Genomic DNA, 18905 nt, shown 5'->3' with positions numbered 1-18905 from the left:
TGTTAAATAGGATGAGGGAGCCCCCATCTCCCTCACCTCTCCCATTTTTCTTTTCCTCCTTTTAGACTTAGGGTTTCTTGCTCTTGATAGAGGTCCAAGAGCTGAAAAAAAATCATCCTTGTTTTTTGCTTGGATTTTGTTTGGGAATGGAGGCCCGAATCCTCCTCGTGCCCTCTGGGGTGCGTCATCTTTTTCTGTGAATTTTTGGTGTTATCGTTCGTCTGTGTTCTCTTTTTTTGTTCATGGCTGTGATCCAAGTTTCCCAGAGATTGAGTAGAAATTGAGTCATGATCTTTTGAAGTATGCTCATCTATTTCGTTGTGATTGTCTGTGCCAAATTTGGGAACGAGTCATGAAGTTTTTGTCGAGATTTCATCAATTTTTCTCTCGCTCATCTTCTGGTTCGAGCAGTCTCTGTATTCTTCTGATATTTGTCTGAGGAGGGCTTGTGTGGGAACCAACCAGCAGCAGGGGTGCTCCAGTGCAGTGTACACCAGGTTCCAGTGCAGCTGCAGTTCATCCAAGGGAGCTTGGTGCTCAAATCTACTCGTCCCTGCTGTGTGTGGCTGTCCTCCGGCACCAAGCGCCATCGTCTTCTGTCGCTTTATCTGTCTTCCTTTTTTATTGCTAGCAGTGGTGTGCAGTTCCACCATCTGTCTCTCTCCTTGTGATTAGTCACCACCAACAGACCAGCAGGAGGCCAGCTTCGCTGGAAGCACTCGCCAGGTATCTAATGCCATCGATCTCTCTCTGTTTGTTTAGTCACAATCCCATGTCCAGTTCTCTGATTCAGTAGTAGTAGTCAGTTCCAGCGACATTTACAGGAGCAAGGTTCAGTTCATTTTTTGTTGTTGTCTAAACTTTGAGTGGTCACTATCAAGCTACGGTAGACTAATGATCACATAATTCTTTAGCTTTGTTAAGATCATGTGAAAATGAATTTGTGGTCCTTAACAAGTGAAGTTCCTTTCTACAATCATATCTCTGTCATGTGCCGTGAGCTCAGTTTGATCTTTGGTCTGGGACTTCAGTGAGCATATGCTCGGTCCTTATCCAGTCGAGAGGATCTAGTGCTGCGTGTTTGAGCTATTGATTAATCCTAGAAATTTACAGCTTGTTTCAGTAGTGTTTAGAGAGGATTTCAGTAAGCTGCAGAATCTATTTCGTTGGTTTGTTCTCATTGTTTCAGCTTCAGTACAGTGCATGAGCAGACCCGTGCCTGTTCTAGTTTCTTCCGCAGTTTGGTCGTTTGAGCTCCGATTCGATTTTCGTCTGTTGCGTCAGCTTTGTGGTATCCCCTGTGTTCTTAAGGAACATCCACCCACTCACTTGGGTCATGGACATCATAGTGATTTATCTGTGTGTTTGGTGGTGAAGTTGGGACAACGGCCAAATATTTCGCGAGAAATTTGAGGCTCCCATTCACCCCCCCTCTGGTCGCCGTTTCTGGTCCTTCATAATCAATGAGAAGAAATGCGCAAATGATCTGTCAAGTCACGAGTCAACCATTCTTTTGGGCGCGGCAGCCCACCGGGCGCCACCTGAAGCACTAGCCACCAAAGACATATCGCATATATTCTATGGTGGAATGGAATTGAAGTGTGGAACCACGTAAACACCGGTGCATGACTGAGCATCCGTCCGAATTGAAAAACCTCCTTTAGTCCCGGTTTTCTAATCGGGATTGCGAATTCAGGACTAAGGTGGTGTTTGGATTCAGTGACTAAAATTTAGGAGGTGTGTCGGGAGGATGTTGCATAGAGTGTTCGGATACTAATAAAAAAATAAATTACATAATCTATCAGTACTCCACAAGATAAATTTTTAAGCCCAATTAATCTGTCATTAGCACATGTGTACTGTAGCACCACATTATCAAATCATGGACTAATTAGGCTTAAAAGATTCATCTCGCAAATTAGTCGCAAACTATGTAATTAGTTTCGTAATTAGTTTATATTTAATACTTCATGCATACGTCCAAACATTCGATGGGACAACGACTAAAATTTAGGAGGGGCAACCAAACACCACCTAAAGGCCTCCCCTTTAGTTCCGGTTTTGAGAACTAGGATTGAAAGTGGACTTTTAGTCCTGGTTGCTATTACCAGCTGGGATTAAATGGTCCCCAGACCTTGTTCCGGGGCTGACACGTTTAGTCCCGGTTGGTGTTTCAATCGGGACTAAATGTTCCTTTTTTTCATTTTATGGGTTCTTTCCAATTCAATTTTTTTTTGTTTCGATTAGCTTTTCGTATACGAATTCTACGCTGCTAATATACATCCATATATACATACATATAAGGTTCCGTTCGAGCATTATACATAAATAACACACTAAAATGTATAAAACTATATATATAGAAATATTTCAAGAGGTTGTACGAGCATGGAATATGTACATAATAAAGTCACAAAAACCTTATACTCATGCCCTTGGGATTTTATTCAACCCAAATTTGCAGTCGTATGGCTACTAGGTAATAATTCTTTAGGGTCATAGTAGTACGCGCCTTTGGGATCTATGACCTGATCCATAAGAAATCATGATAATGACTCTTGAATTGTTTTGATTTGGTCACATCGTAGAACCTTTTGTTTCTTCCATTCAACCTTCAATTCGAATAAAAGGAAAAGTATGAATATATATATATATATATATATATATATATATATATATATATGATTATATATATCAACACAATGATAATAAATAAATTGTATATATTTTTTACGTACTTCGAGGATCTCTTCTGGAGTTCTCCTTGAGTACTCCATGAGAAACTCGCAGACGTAGTATCAACATAAGTTATTGCCCGATCTCTGCTGCAGACACCACTTTACAAGAAAAAGATTCATCATTAACCAATAAAGCATGGTAATAATGAATTGAACTAAATAAAGATACGGTAACCTAGCTAGTACTTACTAAGTATTAGACTATATTCAGATGCACTTTCCAATGACCATAATGGTGTTTCTGGGCGAACGTTTTTCGAGCACTGCCCAACAAAATAAATAAATGAAGCTATATCAATAAAATGGCATAAGAGAGTATACAGTGTGCGATACCGAAATTACCACTGGAGAATATCTATCATTTCTTGGTAATCTTCTCGTGGTTTTGTCGCTGAGTCAAAGATCTTTACAAGTGTGGCAAAACCGTCCGAAATAACTCACTTACGGAGACGCTTGTCTTTCACTAGACACTAAGCACCCCGAACATGAGCTACATCAGGTAGTTCTGTCGAGTACACCCCATGGGAGAACCCAAAAATCCATATTTTTCAACAGGATCCTAAATGGGAGAATAAAGCTTAGAACATTTTAGCCATTTCTTACATCACTTTCCATGCAACACCAGAGTATAATATTTATTGTTTATAACAGCGGAATATAACCATGTTATCAGAGTTTCAGCGTAAATAAAATCATTTAATGACAAGTTAAACATTAACATGATGATCCGTTATATACATCATAACAGGTTATAAGTTTTTCCATTATAAAACATTTTGGGTGAAAGTTTCAACTAAACTATATGTCCGCAACGTTAAAAAATCCTTGCTGAGCCCACTAAGAGGTTTTCATACACAAGTGTCAACTCCACAAGTTTCTGTCACCTGCAATAGGGTAGAACAAACCCTGAGTACTCAATTGTACTCTGTAAGGCTTACCCGTTAGGAGGAAAGAAAATACTCCAAGGATATGCAAGGCTATCTGGCTTGTGGGTTATTGCATCTGCAGGAAGCATTACTAAGCGTGTATCCTTATATTCAATTTTATTAGCAGTCATCATTAGTTCATTAACTAACCATTCTATGTAAGCACCTATTCTACTTTCAAGCAGGTGTTAAGCAATCAGAATTATCTTATCATCTTTCATATTTTAGTTCTTACTACGGTGCTAGATCATAGCTAAGTCATACCGTATTACACGACGATTCGTGAATCAATGTAGCCCAACTGGGTACCCCAAAACACACGCATCGCTTGTACCCTAGGCACAAGCAGGAGCAACCCACCACTCTCCTATCAAGGGGTCTAGGTCTCTGTCCAAACTTGGACTCTAAGCCCCCACACCTGAGTCCCGGACTCAGTGTGGTGCTTAGACCTCCACCATTCCCGCCTCCAATCAGTCGGTCCAAAAAAAGCCAGAACCCATGACAAGAGAGCAACGGGCCTTCCCATCCTCCATAAGCAAGTATGTGCTCAGGATAATAAGCTTATGACCTGACTAGAATCCAATGCAACGGTTGGTCCTTAACCGACACAGACGAAACAAGTGCAATCTGAGCCTCGCTCGAATGCCAAACCAAGTCTAGATCCAAAGTATCATTCCGCCCGATCTTCAATTATCGTTCATATATATTCTATGTGATAGTCATATATTAACAACAATAATATCTTTCCTATCTCTCGCGAGTGATAGGCAATCACTCGACTTCTACTGGAGTTCTGCAGCATAGCAATCTATATGATCCTGTCCTACTAGTATAAGGATATATATGCAAGTGTGTTTTCATTCAACTCCTTAAAACTTAATGCACAAATATAAAATAAAGTTTAGAATAATAGGGGTTTTGCACCAGGGCTTGCCTGGGTAAGATATAACTAAAAGTTAGCATTCCATCATGGTGACATGATCATCAAGGCACCATCTTTTTCGCTACATCGGTTATCTCCATGATCCATCGTTGTTCCTATTATGATATACGTGGATGTAACGTAGAGACAAAATTAATCAATGGTAACTGCAACTCTATAATACGATTACGCTCCGTGAGCTAATGAGCTAGCTTAATAACTAACGTACTAGTCTACGTATCCACGTTGTCAAGTAAGGCTTGTTTTCGAAAAATGTTTTTGTTCTACAAACTTCCAATTATTTTTGACATTTGATTGATTAAATATATATTTTCGTACTAGGGCTTATTTAGTTACCTTAACAAACTAATTCCTATGGAGCTACAAAAATTACAGTGAGCACCTAATAGTTATAGGAATCTACTGTAAAAATTTCAGAGTCATTAATACTATCAATTCATCACAATAATTCCTACAAGTTCATATTTTACCCATTTTAAGTGCTTCAAATTAATTAGTCTACTCTTGAAAATTCTATGAAACTAAGTGAATAAAACACATTAGAAAATAGGTCATGGTTTTAGAAACCTAACAAAATTGGTTTCACAATTTTTGGTTAACTACACAATTTTATATTGAATTTACAATTTTACCTTAGAAATTAAATTAGAAAATACATTAGAAAAAAGAAAGGGCCGGCAGCAACCCTTCAGGCCCGACAGTCCAGCGCAGCGGGCTGCGCGCGCGCCGTGGCGGCCCAGCAACGGCCCAAGGCCGGGGCGCCTGCGCGCGAGGACGACTTTGTAGAAAAACCCAAGGCCGGGGCGCCTGCGCGTGTCCTCACACCGGACGCCACCAACCAGCCGGCGGGCCTCGCGCGGCGTCGTCGCTCACGGTCACGGCCGGCCTCACGCACTGCACCGCGCGTACGTAACTCGTACCTCAGCTCGAATATAATTTAACCCACTGCTCTTGTTTGCACTGCACAAGATATATAATCCCCGTCAAATCACTACTTTGATGTGACTGCCTCGTCAACGAAGTGCAATCAGTCCAAGGAAATGATGATCCTGCCAGATCGTCAGTTGGGATCTCCTTCTAAATCTCAACATTGCAATGACAGTGGTGGTGCACACACCACACATCACAATCGAATCAGTCAATCTTGCTCTAGCAGATATTTTTTCGCCTCTGTTGCTCTACTAATTTCGAGCTCATTATGCCACCAGGCAGGGGTTGTTTTCTGGACGAAACGACTGCCACCTGTGGCGACCACCGACGCGTCACTTGGTAGCTGAAGAGTGGAGAAGAGACAGCAATAAGCAGACGCTGGGAGATCACTGATTAGCGGCAGGTCAGGCTGGTCAGCAGCCGGGGGCACAGTAAGCAGCACGTACTGACAGTCTGACACAGCTAGCACTGTTAAAGAACCAACAGAGAGATCACCGTCAGCTTCACTCCACATTCCCATCGACCACTCCATCAGCTAGCTCGCTCACTCGTGCTGGAGTAATGTGAAATGTCTCAGACAGACATGGGTAGGGCAGCAGGCACTTTTCTCCTCACTACGGGATCATGGCCGTCAGCGTCACTATGCTTTGTATAACCTCGCTTACTTTTCCGCTTAATGACGATGCGTGCGGTATTACAGGCCACATATTTCACTAACCCTGCCCAGCCGGCCCGTCGATATCAATGCATGTTCCATGTGGAAAGGAACTTGTAACCTGCAAGGGCATGGTCCCAGTGGCAGATTCAGGATGGGATCAAGGAGGGGGCTAAGTAATGGACATGTTGATTGATAATGAAGATTTAATGATGATTTATGCTTGATGCTACAGTAATTTAACGATGAATTAAGGCTCACCGGGGGGGGGGGGGGCTGCAGACCCCCTGGATCCACCAATGCATGGTCCCCATCCGGTCGAGCAGTACCGGTTGCACTCCAAATTATTATGGAAGTGTCTACGTGACGTTCAGTTAATTTGGCCACTCCTATCAACCGAATTTTTTTCATGTACTTTAACTGTCAGCTACACTTACACTGTCTTATTACTATATTTACAATAACTTCTTCAGTATAATTTATTGGACAGAGTGATATAATTTGGGATAACACAATACCTTCAGGATTGACATCAGAAGACATCTATAGTAAAATAAGAATGCAATTAAAATTTCTTATTGAACATATAGAGTCACATACATAAACACAATGTATTACAATACCAACATATGAGTATGACATTACAATACATATTTATTCTCACAATACTCCCGTCACTAACAAGTATGTACAACTCAAAGAACATAGAGTTTGCACAACTTAAATTATTACAACACTTGACTTGCTTAACATAATAATTAAACAGATATCAACTACGGATCGAGATCTTCAGTTGAAGTCTCCATACATGTCATTTGAGTTGAACTCCACGATCATGTCTTCCGTTCCTGGAAGCCTCTCATCCTTGTGAGCATTGTTGTTCTTTGGTTCCTCAAGAGCCTTGCTTGAACAACCCACTTCCTTTATAGCCTCAGAAGCAAGATTGAAATGAGCTTCATATCTTGTCTCTTTATCTTTGCCTTGCTTTGCTTCCTTTAAGGACTTTTGGTAAAGTGCAACCAAGTGCTTAGGAGTACGGCAATCCTTTGCAAAATGGTTGAAAGTACCACACCGATGACATTTAGTGTCATTTTTGGACTTAGCCTCGCCATTTTGCTTATTTTTAGCATTTGGCTTTTGCTTTTTGTTGAACTTGCGCTTACCGGGCTTGTTCTTTGGATCATCATAAGAAGATCCTTTGAACCTTTTATTATTCTTAACTTTTTTCTGTACATTATGAACTTCAGGAAGAGGTGCTGCACCAGTGGGGTGCTTGTGATGATTCTTCATAAGAAGCTCATCATGTTTCTCAGCCTGAGTTAATGTATGAATAAGTTGAGAATACACAGTGTAATTACTAGCCCGATATTGCTGCTGCAAGACTCGGTTAGCGGGAAGCATGGTAGATAGAGTCTTCTCTATCTTATCAGCATCCGTTGGCTCTTTCTCACAGAATTTCAACTTTGAGCAAATTTTATGAACGACATGATTATAATCAGCAACAAACTTAAAGTCCTGCAAACGCAAGTGGTTCCACTCATGATTAGCCTCAGGCCAGATGAGTACCTTTTGCTGATCATAACGCTCCTTAAGAGCAAGCCACAAAGTACGGAGATTCTCTTCCAGAAGGTACTCTTGTTTGAGATCCTTATGGATATAATACCTTAAAATCATTAAGGCCCCGAACTTCTTTTGCTCATCAAGCACCTCCTCCGCAATGGGTTCATTTATATATGCCAAAAGTCCACGGGATGCAAAGTTTATTTTGATATCCGAAGCCCAAGTAGGGTAATTGTGGCCATCTAAGGCAAGTTCATCGAACTCCTTAGCTAAGGCCATAGCCTACAAAGTAGGACCATTTGATTCATTAGACTTACACGTGGTAAATTAAAATTCAAATGGTAAATCAATGTTGTAATAAATGCAAATTAATTTAAATGACATAACTCATCATGATTAAGACAATCCAAGGTAGACAAATAAACATGTAAACCCCAATTATAACTCTCATCAATTGACTATATATGGTTAGATAATCTCAAATGCCAAAGGACATAGAATAGATCTTAATAGTAGGCAAATAATTTGCTGCCTAAGCACGGTCTCAAGGCTGAATAATTCATTTTTGAATTAGACGCAGCCAATGCTTAAGACTCTACTACACCATGTATAGTACAAATTAATGATTAAACAATGGTAATCACTACAATAGTGTAAGCCATAAATTTTCTTTAGCCTTAATCTTTTATTTTGAGAACAAAACATTATATAGGTAATCATCTAGTCCAATGGACATAATATAGACCTTTAGTAATAGGTGAATAAATCACAGCCATGGCATGGTCTCTGGGCAAAATAATCCAAAATGATTAAATGCAGCCTTTGCCTGGACTCTATTACCTAATGCTTTCATCTCAAAATAATAGAGATATGCATAAATTAATTGCCACAAGTCATCAGTAATTATAAACTAATGAGAACAGCGTTAAGATGGAGTATGTGATTTAAAAATTCGCAATAACGAAATAAGTATGAAAGTGCAAAAGAATAACACGAACATACTTGCATTCTATATTAGAATTCGAAATTGCATAGGTACAATGTAAACAAACACATTTGTACATTCACATAAACATCAGATGTCTAATCTCACAAGAACATAGACACTAATACTAATGAACAACAGTAATTAACAAAGTCTAAACACAAGGATTAAAGACTAAAACTGCTGAAATTTACGAATTCGGAAATAAAACAGATAAATGATAAATGGCTTCTGGCCCACGAGCACTGGCTGGCCCGCGAAGCCACTGTAGCCAGCCCAGCAAGGACCAGCAGTAGCCGGCCTAGCCAGGACCAGCAGTACAGCCGGCGCTGGGGCAGGCCGCAACCTGGGCCTGGGCTGCCGAAGTGCGGAAGCCGTGCCGCCGTCGCGCACTCAAGAGCCGGTCCGCCGACGCCGGTAGCCGCTCCGTCGCCGCTCTGGTCCACAGCGTAAGCGCGCGCTGATGCCGCAGTGCCGCGCCATCGTAGCGCCCAGGAGCCACGTCATCGCCATATGGACCGCCGCTGTCTTCCGCGCCCTCCTCCTCTCCCTCCGTCTCGCCCTCTGTAGCCGGTGACGAGCGCCGACGCAGATCGGGGAGGAGCCCGCACGTCGGCCCCAACTCAGTCGATGGCGACCAAGACAGAGGCTAGCGGCTCCCCCTCCCCCTCCGGTAGAAGTTCAAGCGGAAGGAGGGGCGCGCCCCTCTGAGGAGGAGGAAGCGCCACCACCGCCGTTCGCGCGTGGACTGGCGTGCCCGTTCTCCAGCGTCGGGACGCGTCCGTTCGCGCGAGGACTCGCCTGCGCGCGTGCGGACAGGCCATGCGGCACGGAGATCCAGGTCCGACGCATGGTCGGGCTCACCGCCTGGTCGACGATGTTCACTGCCGGAGGAGTGGACGGAGATGGTGGAGGTGGAGCCTGCAGGGCCGGATCTACGATCTCGCCGGCCTCCCTGGAGAAGAGTCGGAGCGGTGCCGCGGACCTGCGCGCAGCGAGGGTCGCGCGAGGCCGTGGCGTCGTCGGAGACGGAGTCGCGGCTGCGGCGGTTCCGTTGGCCAACGGGGTCGCAGCTGCGGTAGCCGACCCTGTCGCCGGTGGAGGTGAAGCCGCCGGAGCCGAAGACGATGGGCCCGCATCGGTCGAGGAAGAAGGTCCGGCGACTGGTGGCATGGCGGCGAGCGCAACTGGTACCCAGTCGGAGGATCCCGGCGCCATGTTCGGCCATGGTGGGTGGTATGGAGCCGCGCCATGGCCCGAACTCTAGGACGTAGGGACTGTAACCGCTGCTTGGGTCGGCGCCACGGGAGCAGATGCTCCATGACGACCACGGCGTCGGCGACGAGTAGGGCCCTCCCTGGCTCCCCCACGTTCCTCCCCAAGGAGGTTGCGCAGGGCGTTGAGGAGGGAATCACAGATGTCATCGTCGTCGAAGGGGACTCCAATGCGGCGCGCGTGGTAGTACACCATGAAGACGAGGCGCAGAATGAGCGCCGCAGAAGGTACGTAGGGCATTGGTGGCATCGTGTACCTTGATCGATCCAGCGATCTCCTGTCTTCACGAAGTCCTTCAGGCACTGTTCCTAGCCTTCTCGCTCAGCGGTAGAACGCTGATAACGTGTTGTAGTATTGTATTATGAACAGTAGAAAGTAGAGAAGAACAGTCAAAGTGAAGGTGTAAAACTTTATTGATGAACAGTACACAGATATATACATGCCCACGATGGGGCAGTTCCAGTGAACGTGGGAGAGCCCCGCTCCCACGTCCCGTCCGTACGACGCCTTTCAGTGGTCACGGTAACTGCAATTAGCAGTTGCTAATTGCCCACTAATTGATTATTACGAATATTAGAATATTCTTAACAGATCACGCACCCGATCGCGCGCGCCCTGGCCCACGCGGAAGGCGGACGGCCCCGGCCCCGGCCCCGCCAGCGTGGCGGAAACGGACGGCATCGGCGAGCGCCGGCTGGCCCCCAGACTTATCGACAAACAAACGGCCGGCGGCGCGACACGTTGCCCCCTCGATGCGTTCTTATCCCCACGATGCATCCGACGAACGCTGCCCCATTCTCCACTCCGCTCTCAAACCCCCTCCCCCGCTCTCCCTCCCAGTTCCAGCTCGCGCTCCGCCTCCGCTGCTCTCCTGCTTCCTCCCCTCCTCCCCTCCTCCCAGTCCCAGGCCAGATTGATTCTGCACGTCCTCCTCTGCGTTTGGTGCGCTCCCGCTGCTGCTGCTCTTGACGTTCTTGCTTCGGAAGCAGTGCGTTTGGATCGTTTCGGTCAGCCTCCTCGGAGTTGTTTGACTTGACCGGACGACACTGTTTGGTGGCTCGGCCTCGGCCGCGATGCCGGACTCCGACAACGAGTCCGGCGGGCCGAGCAACGCGGACTTCTCGTCGCCGCGGGAGCAGGACCGGTTCCTGCCGATCGCGAACGTGAGCCGGATCATGAAGAAGGCGCTCCCGGCCAACGCCAAGATCTCCAAGGACGCCAAGGAGACGGTGCAGGAGTGCGTGTCCGAGTTCATCTCCTTCATCACCGGCGAGGCCTCCGACAAGTGCCAGCGCGAGAAGCGCAAGACCATCAACGGCGACGACATACTCTGGGCCATGACCACGCTCGGCTTCGAGGACTACATCGAGCCGCTCAAGCTCTACCTCCACAAGTTCCGCGAGCTCGAGGGCGAGAAGGCCGCCACGGGCTCCTCCGGCGGCTCGCAGCCGCAGCCGCACAGGGAGACGACGCCGTCGTCAACGCACAATGGCGCGGGCGAGCCCGTCGGCGGCTACGGCATGTACGGCGGCGCCGGCGGAGGCGGGAGCGGCATGATCATGATGATGGGACAGCCCATGTACGGCGGCTCCCCGTCGGCCGCGTCGTCAGGGTACCCGCAGCAACCGCACCACCAGATGGCGATGGGCGGGAAAGGTGTCGCATATGGCCACGGCGGAGGCTCGTCGTCGTCGCCGTCAGGGCTCGGCAGGCAGGACAGGTTGTGACCGACCGTCGCCGTCCATGCTTGCATGGCTCAGGCCCGCCGCCGGCTTCTTGCTTGGTGCCGGCAATTAGCGCCGGCCTGCTGGTTAAGTTAACCTTCATTTTCCTTTTCTTTTTGTGGTAAGTAATGTTGTTCTGAATGGACCCAGTGATATGGTTAAGATAGTTCCTTAACCTCTCGGTAATCCCATGATTTGTACTCCTATATAAGCTGCTGCTAAACTGAGCTATGGCGAACGACGAGTAGCCTTGCCATGACACAAATGCTGCCATTGACAATATGACATGCTTAGCTTATTACCTAGTATGTTATGACTCTGGTAACTACTGACCGTGACATTTTTTCTATTTTATTACTCTCATTGCTGTCTTAGAACTACTTAATTGGTGCTTTTCTTCCACTGCTGTTGAGATAATTTTAAATTTTAAGATGTCATGTCACGCGATGACAAGTGCCGGCACGAGCTTAACCATTCAAAAAGAAAAAAAAATTATACACCCTCCATTTCAAATTGCAAGTGGTTTTGACTTTTCTAGATATATAATTTTTGTTACGCACCTAGATATACGTTATATATAGATACATAAAAGCTATGTATCTAAAAATACAGAATGATTTACAATTTGAAATGGAGTGAGTATATGACAAGTAGCATCGGATCCTTCGTTCTAGTCATCCTTGTTAGTTAAGTGCATAACTTATGCAGAGGCCAGAATAAAAATTTCTTTTCCTCAAAAAAAGTCATCCTTGTTAGAGTCGTTTGGAACATAAAAATGTAGGACTAGTAAAAAAAATTCCCATATTCTAAAAATGGTCTAATCTTGTATATATTACTGATACTGAAGTTTTAGGAATTAACTTGTTGCGAGCCAGGAAACTTTTCAAGAAGAGCTGCAGGTAAGAAACTTAAGACTGATTTAGACCCTGATTTAATCCTCAGAATCACACTAGCATGCACAACAATATCCCAGCTGAAGAACAATGCAAAAATAGATCCGGTGAACAGAATCACAAGACAGGAGCATATATACCAGACTCCGCATCACCGTATACGCTCTCTTTGCAGTATATATTCTTTATTATCCAGCGCATCAGAAATCTTGACACTTGGACATCAGTGTCGGCACTTAACAATGGGGCATATATAAAATAAAATAAAAATATCTGGGGACCGCATCTGCATCACATTCACATCCTTAATGTACAAGAAATGACATGCAAATCGTTGATCTATGAGGAGTCACCATCTCACTATCAATATGAATAAAAAAAGCTAATGTTTTTGTTATCCTCCCTGTCATGCAATGCCAATGCCATGGCATGCATTTGCGGTTTGGCAAAGGATAAGCAGGGTGGCTTTCACTCACAGGCAGCAGCGAAAGGGGGCAGACAAAATAGAAGGCAGGCAGGATAAGGATGGATAGCTCGCTGGATGAATAATGGAGCATCTGGCTTGTGCAGGGAAATGCAAGACCACCTCAATGTTGCCAAGAAGGGGAGGGCCTGCCTGCACTTCCTGTCTGGCATTGCATTGCATGGAGGCTTGGTATGACGTTTCTAATTAGGTTCCGGTCACTGTCCGTCTTGTATGGACTGTAGTCTACCTCATGGTTTTTAAAGACTTGGGATTTTTCACCCGAATTTTAGATCGACGGATCTGTGCTGGGATTCAGGCTTATGACCTCCTTCCTCAACTGTAGTAAAGGCTCCAACAACGACCTTCTCTTTTAGCAAGCAATTAGGGCTTTTTTTTTTGAGCAACAGCAATTAGGACTAGTGTCTAGGATTTGTCGGTTTGGGCTCCAATCTCCGATGAGCTCCACTTGGTCTCGAGGTGTATGGACTGTAGTCTACCTCATGGTTTTTAAAGAGGGAAAGAAGGTCAGAGGGAGTAGCTGTACCGTTAGGAGAAAATTGGGCATTCAAATAGCCAATTTTCTCCACCGTTGGAATCAAAGGATGTACTCAGTTCCGCTCCTAAGCTATAGTTTGGCTTTTTCCTAAGTCAATTTTTTTTTAAAATAAATATTATAACATATATTTCTAGAGAACTTGATAAAATCGAACAAATGTTCTACATATTGGTGTACTTTTTATAAATTTACCATAGTCAAATGATTTTGATTTGGGATAAGAACAAGTAAACTATATTATTTAGGACCGAGGGAATAGCTGGACTAAAAGGTTCAACTGAGCCTCCAAAACATACGACTTCTTTTATTGATTGCGAGGGGAGGGGGTATTATCCATTCCAGGTGAAAAATGGATTTGAGAGCATATTATAAGAAAAAAATTAGGTGTTTAAGAGGAGTTCAACATCTAGATTAAGGCCCTATTTAGATGCAAAGTATTTTTAAAGTATTGAAGAAATGCTATGGTCTTAGAAAATACTTTGATTTTCAGAAGCTACTAGGTATTTGGATACAACAAATCTTGTAGTCTCTAAAACTATGGTTTTATCAAAACTGTAGTTTCTAGAGTTTTAGAAACTACACTCACAGCTTGTTGACCTCTTTTTTCTAAACCACGATATGTGTCCTTTTGGTTTATAATGTTGAGCTATGATCCAAATTCAAGTTTGGGCCGAAGCAAAGCGGCCCATTAGCGTTAAGAGGGACTATACCATCTATTAGTTCCGTATTGCTAATAGACGAGGGTGTGATGTTTTTTCTCCCTATATATACGGACCACCTCCCTCATAGGCATCATAGACTTGTATACGGGAAGGCCCCTAGGTTAGGGTATCCCAGGTTGTAAATCTCCGGCGTTTGTAACCTCACCCGATATAGTGAAGATTTGCTGGCTGGTGCCCGTGGTTTTTCCCTTCCACCTTAGGAGGGTTTTCCACGTTAAAATCTCGTGTCTCCTGTGTTTGATCTACTGTTCTTCGTCGTTTATATTGCCTATCGTTTATAACAAGTGGTACCAGAGCTTGGTTTGACCTTAGGGTTTTGCGATGGCATCGATAAAGTTTGATCTACCGCTGCTGGATTACAAGACGAGATTTGCACTATGGCAAGTCAAGATGCGGGCGATTCTGGCACAATCTTCAGATCTTGATGAGGCGCTGGACGGTTTCGGAGGAAAAGGGCAGAAGTCATGGACCGCTGAAGAGAAGCGGAAGGATCGTAAGGCTCTGTCTCTGATTCAACTTCATCTACATAATGATATTTTGCAAGAAGTGCTGCAGGAGAAAACTGCCGCAGAACTTTGGCTCAAGCTAGAATCGATTTGTATGTCCAAGGATCTAACCAGTAAGATGCACGTGAAGATGAAGTTATTCACGCACAAGCTGCAAGAAGGTGGTTCGGTGATGAACCACTTATCGATCTTTAAGGAGATCGTTGCCGACCTAGTATCGATGGAGGTAAAATATGATGATGAAGATTTAGCTCTTCTACTGTTATGCTCACTGCCTACTTCATTTGCAAATTTTCGAGATACCATACTATTAAGCCGTGATGAACTAACCCTTGCGGAAGTATATGAGGCCCTCCAGACGAGGAAGAAGATGAAAGGTATGGTTCAGTCTGATGTGTTGTCCTCCAAGGGTGAAGTGTTGCAGGTTAGAGGCAGGCCCGAGCAGAAAACCTACAACAACAATAATAATCGAGACAATAGCAAGAATGGTAAAGGCCGTTCGAAGTCCAGAGGCAGGGATAAGTTCTGCAGGTATTGTAAGAAAGATACTCATGTCATTGAGGATTGTTGGAAGCTGCAGAATAAGGAGAAAAGAAACGGTACGTATAAACCGAAAAATAAATCCGATGGTGATGGTAAGGCCTCTGTTGTCTCCGCTGTTGATAATTCTGATTCAGGAGATGTTCTGGTTGTTTTTGCTAGTTGTGTTGCTGGTCGTGATGAATGGATACTTGATTCTGCATGCTCGTTTCATATATGCTCTAACAGAGATTGGTTCAGTTCTTATGAGTCTATGCAGAGTGGAGATGTTGTGCATATGGGAGATAACAACCCCCGTGAGATTATGGGCATTGGCTCCGTTCAGATCAAGATGCATGATGGCATGATACACACACTGAAAGATGTGAGGCACATACCAGGGATGGCCAGAAATCTCATCTCCCTCAGCACACTCGATGCCGAGGGGTACAGACACTCCGGTTCAGGTGGAGTGTGTAAGGTATCAAAAGGCTCTCTCATTTATATGATAGGTGATATGAACTCTACAAAGTTATATGTTCTTAGAGAAAGTACTTTACATGGTTCCGTCACTGCTGCTGCTGTTTCTAATGATGAACCAAGTAAAACTAATCTCTGGCATATGCGTCTTGGGTATATGAGTGAACTTGGTATGGCAGAATTGATCAAGAGAGACCTGCTGGATGGCTGCACTGTGGGTAAGATGAAGTTATGTGAGCACTGTGTTTTTGGTAAGCACAAGAGGGTAAAATTCAATGCATCTGTTCATACCACCAAAGGTACACTTGATTATGTACATGCTGATTTGTGGGGGCCGTCTCGTAAGCCCTCTTATGGTGGTGCTCGTTACATGCTTACCATTATTGATGATTACTCTAGAAAAGTGTGGCCTTATTTTCTAAAAAGTAAAGATGATACTTTTGCTGCTTTTAAAGAGTGGAAAGTTATGATAGAAAGGCAAACTGAAAAGAAGGTAAAATTGCTTCGTACTGACAATGGCAGTGAATTCTGTTCGGATGCTTTTAATGATTACTGCAGGGAAGAAGGCATTGTTAGGCACCACACCATTCCGTACACTCCTCAGCAGAATGGTGTGGCTGAGCGCATGAACCGAACGATCATCTCGAGGGCTCGTTGCATGTTATCCAATGCTCATATGAACAGGCGTTTTTAGGCTGAGGCTGCTAACACTGCCTGTTACTTGATCAACCAGTCACCTTCTATCCCACTTAATAAGAAAACTCCCATTGAGGTATGGTCTGGTATGCCTGCTGATTATTCACAGTTGAGAGTTTTTGGTTGCACTGCTTATGCTCATGTTGATAATGGAAAGCTAGAACCTAGAGCCATTAAGTGTCTGTTTCTTGGTTATGGTTCTGGAGTTAAAGGATATAAGTTATGGAATCCTGAAACTAAAAAGACTTTCATAAGCAGGAGCGTTGTTTTCAATGAATCTGTTATGTTTAATGATAGCTTGTCCATAGATGTTTCACCAGTTGGTTCTGATGAGGAGCAAGAACATGTTAGCGTGCAGGTGGAGCACGTAGATGATCAAGAAACTGAAATTGTTGATAACAATGTTCATGATATTGTTCAGCACTCACCTCCTGTTTTGCAGCCTCAAAATCAGTCTATTGCAGATCGCAGAACAAAGAGGAGTTGTGGACCTCGTCCACGTTTAATTGAGGAATGTGATATTGTTCATTATGCCTTTAGTTGTGCTGAATAGGTTGAGAACATTTATGAGCCGGCTACGTACACTAAAGCTGTTGTTTCTGGTGACCGCGAGAAGTGGATTTCCGCTATGCAAGAAGAGATGCAGTCACTTGAGAAAAATGGCACATGGGATGTTGTGCGCTTGCCTAAACATAAGAAGGCCGTTCGTTGCAAATGGATCTTCAAAAGAAAGGAAGGTTTGTCTCCTAGTGAGCCTCCAAGATTTAAGACAAGGTTAGTAGCAAAAGGTTTCAGTCAGATTCCTGGTGTTGATTATAATGATGTGTTCTCTCCAGTTGTAAAGCATAGTTCAATTCGTACATTTTTCGGTATTGTTGCTATGCGAGATCTTGAGCTTGAGCAGTTAGATGTAAAGACTGCGTTTCTTCATGGAGAGCTAGAGGAGGAGATATACATGGACCAGCCAAAAGGGTTCATAGTACCTGATAAGGAGGATCATGTTTGCAAATTAAAGAGGTCCTTATATGGTTTAAAACAGTCTCCTCGTCAATGGTATAAAAGGTTTGATTCTTTTATGATGTCACATAGTTTTAAGAGGTCTGAATTTGATAGCTGTGTGTACATTAAATTTGTTGAGGGATTACCTATATACTTGCTGTTATATGTTGATGATATGTTAATTGCTGCCAAGAGCAAGAAAGAAATCACTACGTTGAAGAAACTGTTGAGTAGTGAGTTTGAGATGAAGGATCTTGGTGCTGCTAAGAAGATTCTAGGTATGGAAATTACAAGAGACAGAAATTCTGGTTTGTTATTTCTTAGTCAGCAAAATTATATTAAGAAAGTTCTTCATCGTTTCAACATGCATGATGCAAAGTCTGTTAGTACTCCTATTGCTCCTCATTTCAAATTATCAGCTTTACAATGTGCTAGTACGAATGAGGATTTTGAGTACATGTCAAGAGTTCCATATTCTAGTGTTGTTGGTTCTTTGATGTATGCCATGGTTTGCTCTCATCCTGATTTATCATATGCTATGAGTTTAGTTAGTAGATACATGGCTAATCCTGGTAAAGAACATTGGAAGGCTGTTCAGTGGATTTTTAGGTACCTTCGTGGTACAACAAATGCCTGTTTGAAGTTTGGCAGGACTAATAAGGGACTCACTGGCTACGTGGATTCAGATTTTGCTGCTGATTTGGATAAGAGGAGATCTCTCATAGGTTATGTGTTCACTATTGGTGGTTGTGCTGTGAGTTGGAGGGCAACATTGCAGCCCATTGTTGCCCTGTCTACCACTGAAGCAGAATACATGGCTATTGCTGAAGCATGTAAAGAATCAGTTTGGTTGAAAGGTTTGTTTGCTGAGCTTTGTGGAGATAAATCTTGCATTAATTTATTTTGTGACAGTCAAAGTGCTATATGTCTCACTAAAGATCAGATGTTCCATGAGAGAACGAAGCACATTGATGTCAAATACCATTATGTTCGCGATGTGGTCGCGTAAGGTAAGCTGAAGGTATGCAAGATAAGCACACATGATAATCCTGCTGATATGTTGACAAAGCCAGTTCCTATTGCTAAGTTTGAGCTTTGCTCAAGCTTAGTTGGTATAACTGTTTAGTCCAAGAGGCTATTTGGCACCGGAAGTATTTCTTTGTTGTTTCAGGGTGAAGGTTCGTTTTATGCTACAAGAAAGAATTTGTCTCAAGGTGGAGTTTGTTGAGCTATGATCCAAATTCAAGTTTGGGCCGAAGCAAAGCGGCCCATTAGCGTTAAGAGGGACTACACCATCTATTAGTTCCGTATTGCTAATAGACGAGGGTGTGA

At 44.0% G+C, this 18905-nt stretch overlaps 2 protein-coding genes and 1 pseudogene across 2 annotated transcripts; 1 reads left to right on the top strand and 2 right to left on the bottom strand.

Moving 5' to 3' along the window:
- Window positions 1-6981: 6981 nt before the first annotated feature.
- On the bottom strand, window positions 6982-8031 carry LOC136544537 (uncharacterized). The gene has a single exon (XM_066536669.1). It carries the CDS (start codon window positions 8029-8031, stop codon window positions 6982-6984), a length of 1050 nt encoding a protein of 349 aa, XP_066392766.1.
- Window positions 8032-9418: 1387 nt separating this feature from the next.
- Window positions 9419-10261, bottom strand: LOC136547615 (classical arabinogalactan protein 9-like; annotated as a pseudogene).
- A 552-nt stretch (window positions 10262-10813) lies between these two features.
- Window positions 10814-12194, top strand: LOC136542592 (nuclear transcription factor Y subunit B-10-like). The gene has a single exon (XM_066535099.1). It carries the CDS (start codon window positions 11086-11088, stop codon window positions 11737-11739), a length of 654 nt encoding a protein of 217 aa, XP_066391196.1. The 5' UTR covers window positions 10814-11085; the 3' UTR covers window positions 11740-12194.
- The last annotated feature ends 6711 nt before the right edge of the window (window positions 12195-18905 follow it).

Source organism: Miscanthus floridulus, chromosome 3 (assembly GCF_019320115.1).
Source record: "Miscanthus floridulus cultivar M001 chromosome 3, ASM1932011v1, whole genome shotgun sequence".
In the NCBI taxonomy this organism is placed as follows: domain Eukaryota; kingdom Viridiplantae; phylum Streptophyta; class Magnoliopsida; order Poales; family Poaceae; genus Miscanthus; species Miscanthus floridulus.
The sequence above is the reverse complement of the archived record's forward strand: the minus strand, read 5'-3'. Positions and strand labels throughout refer to the sequence as shown.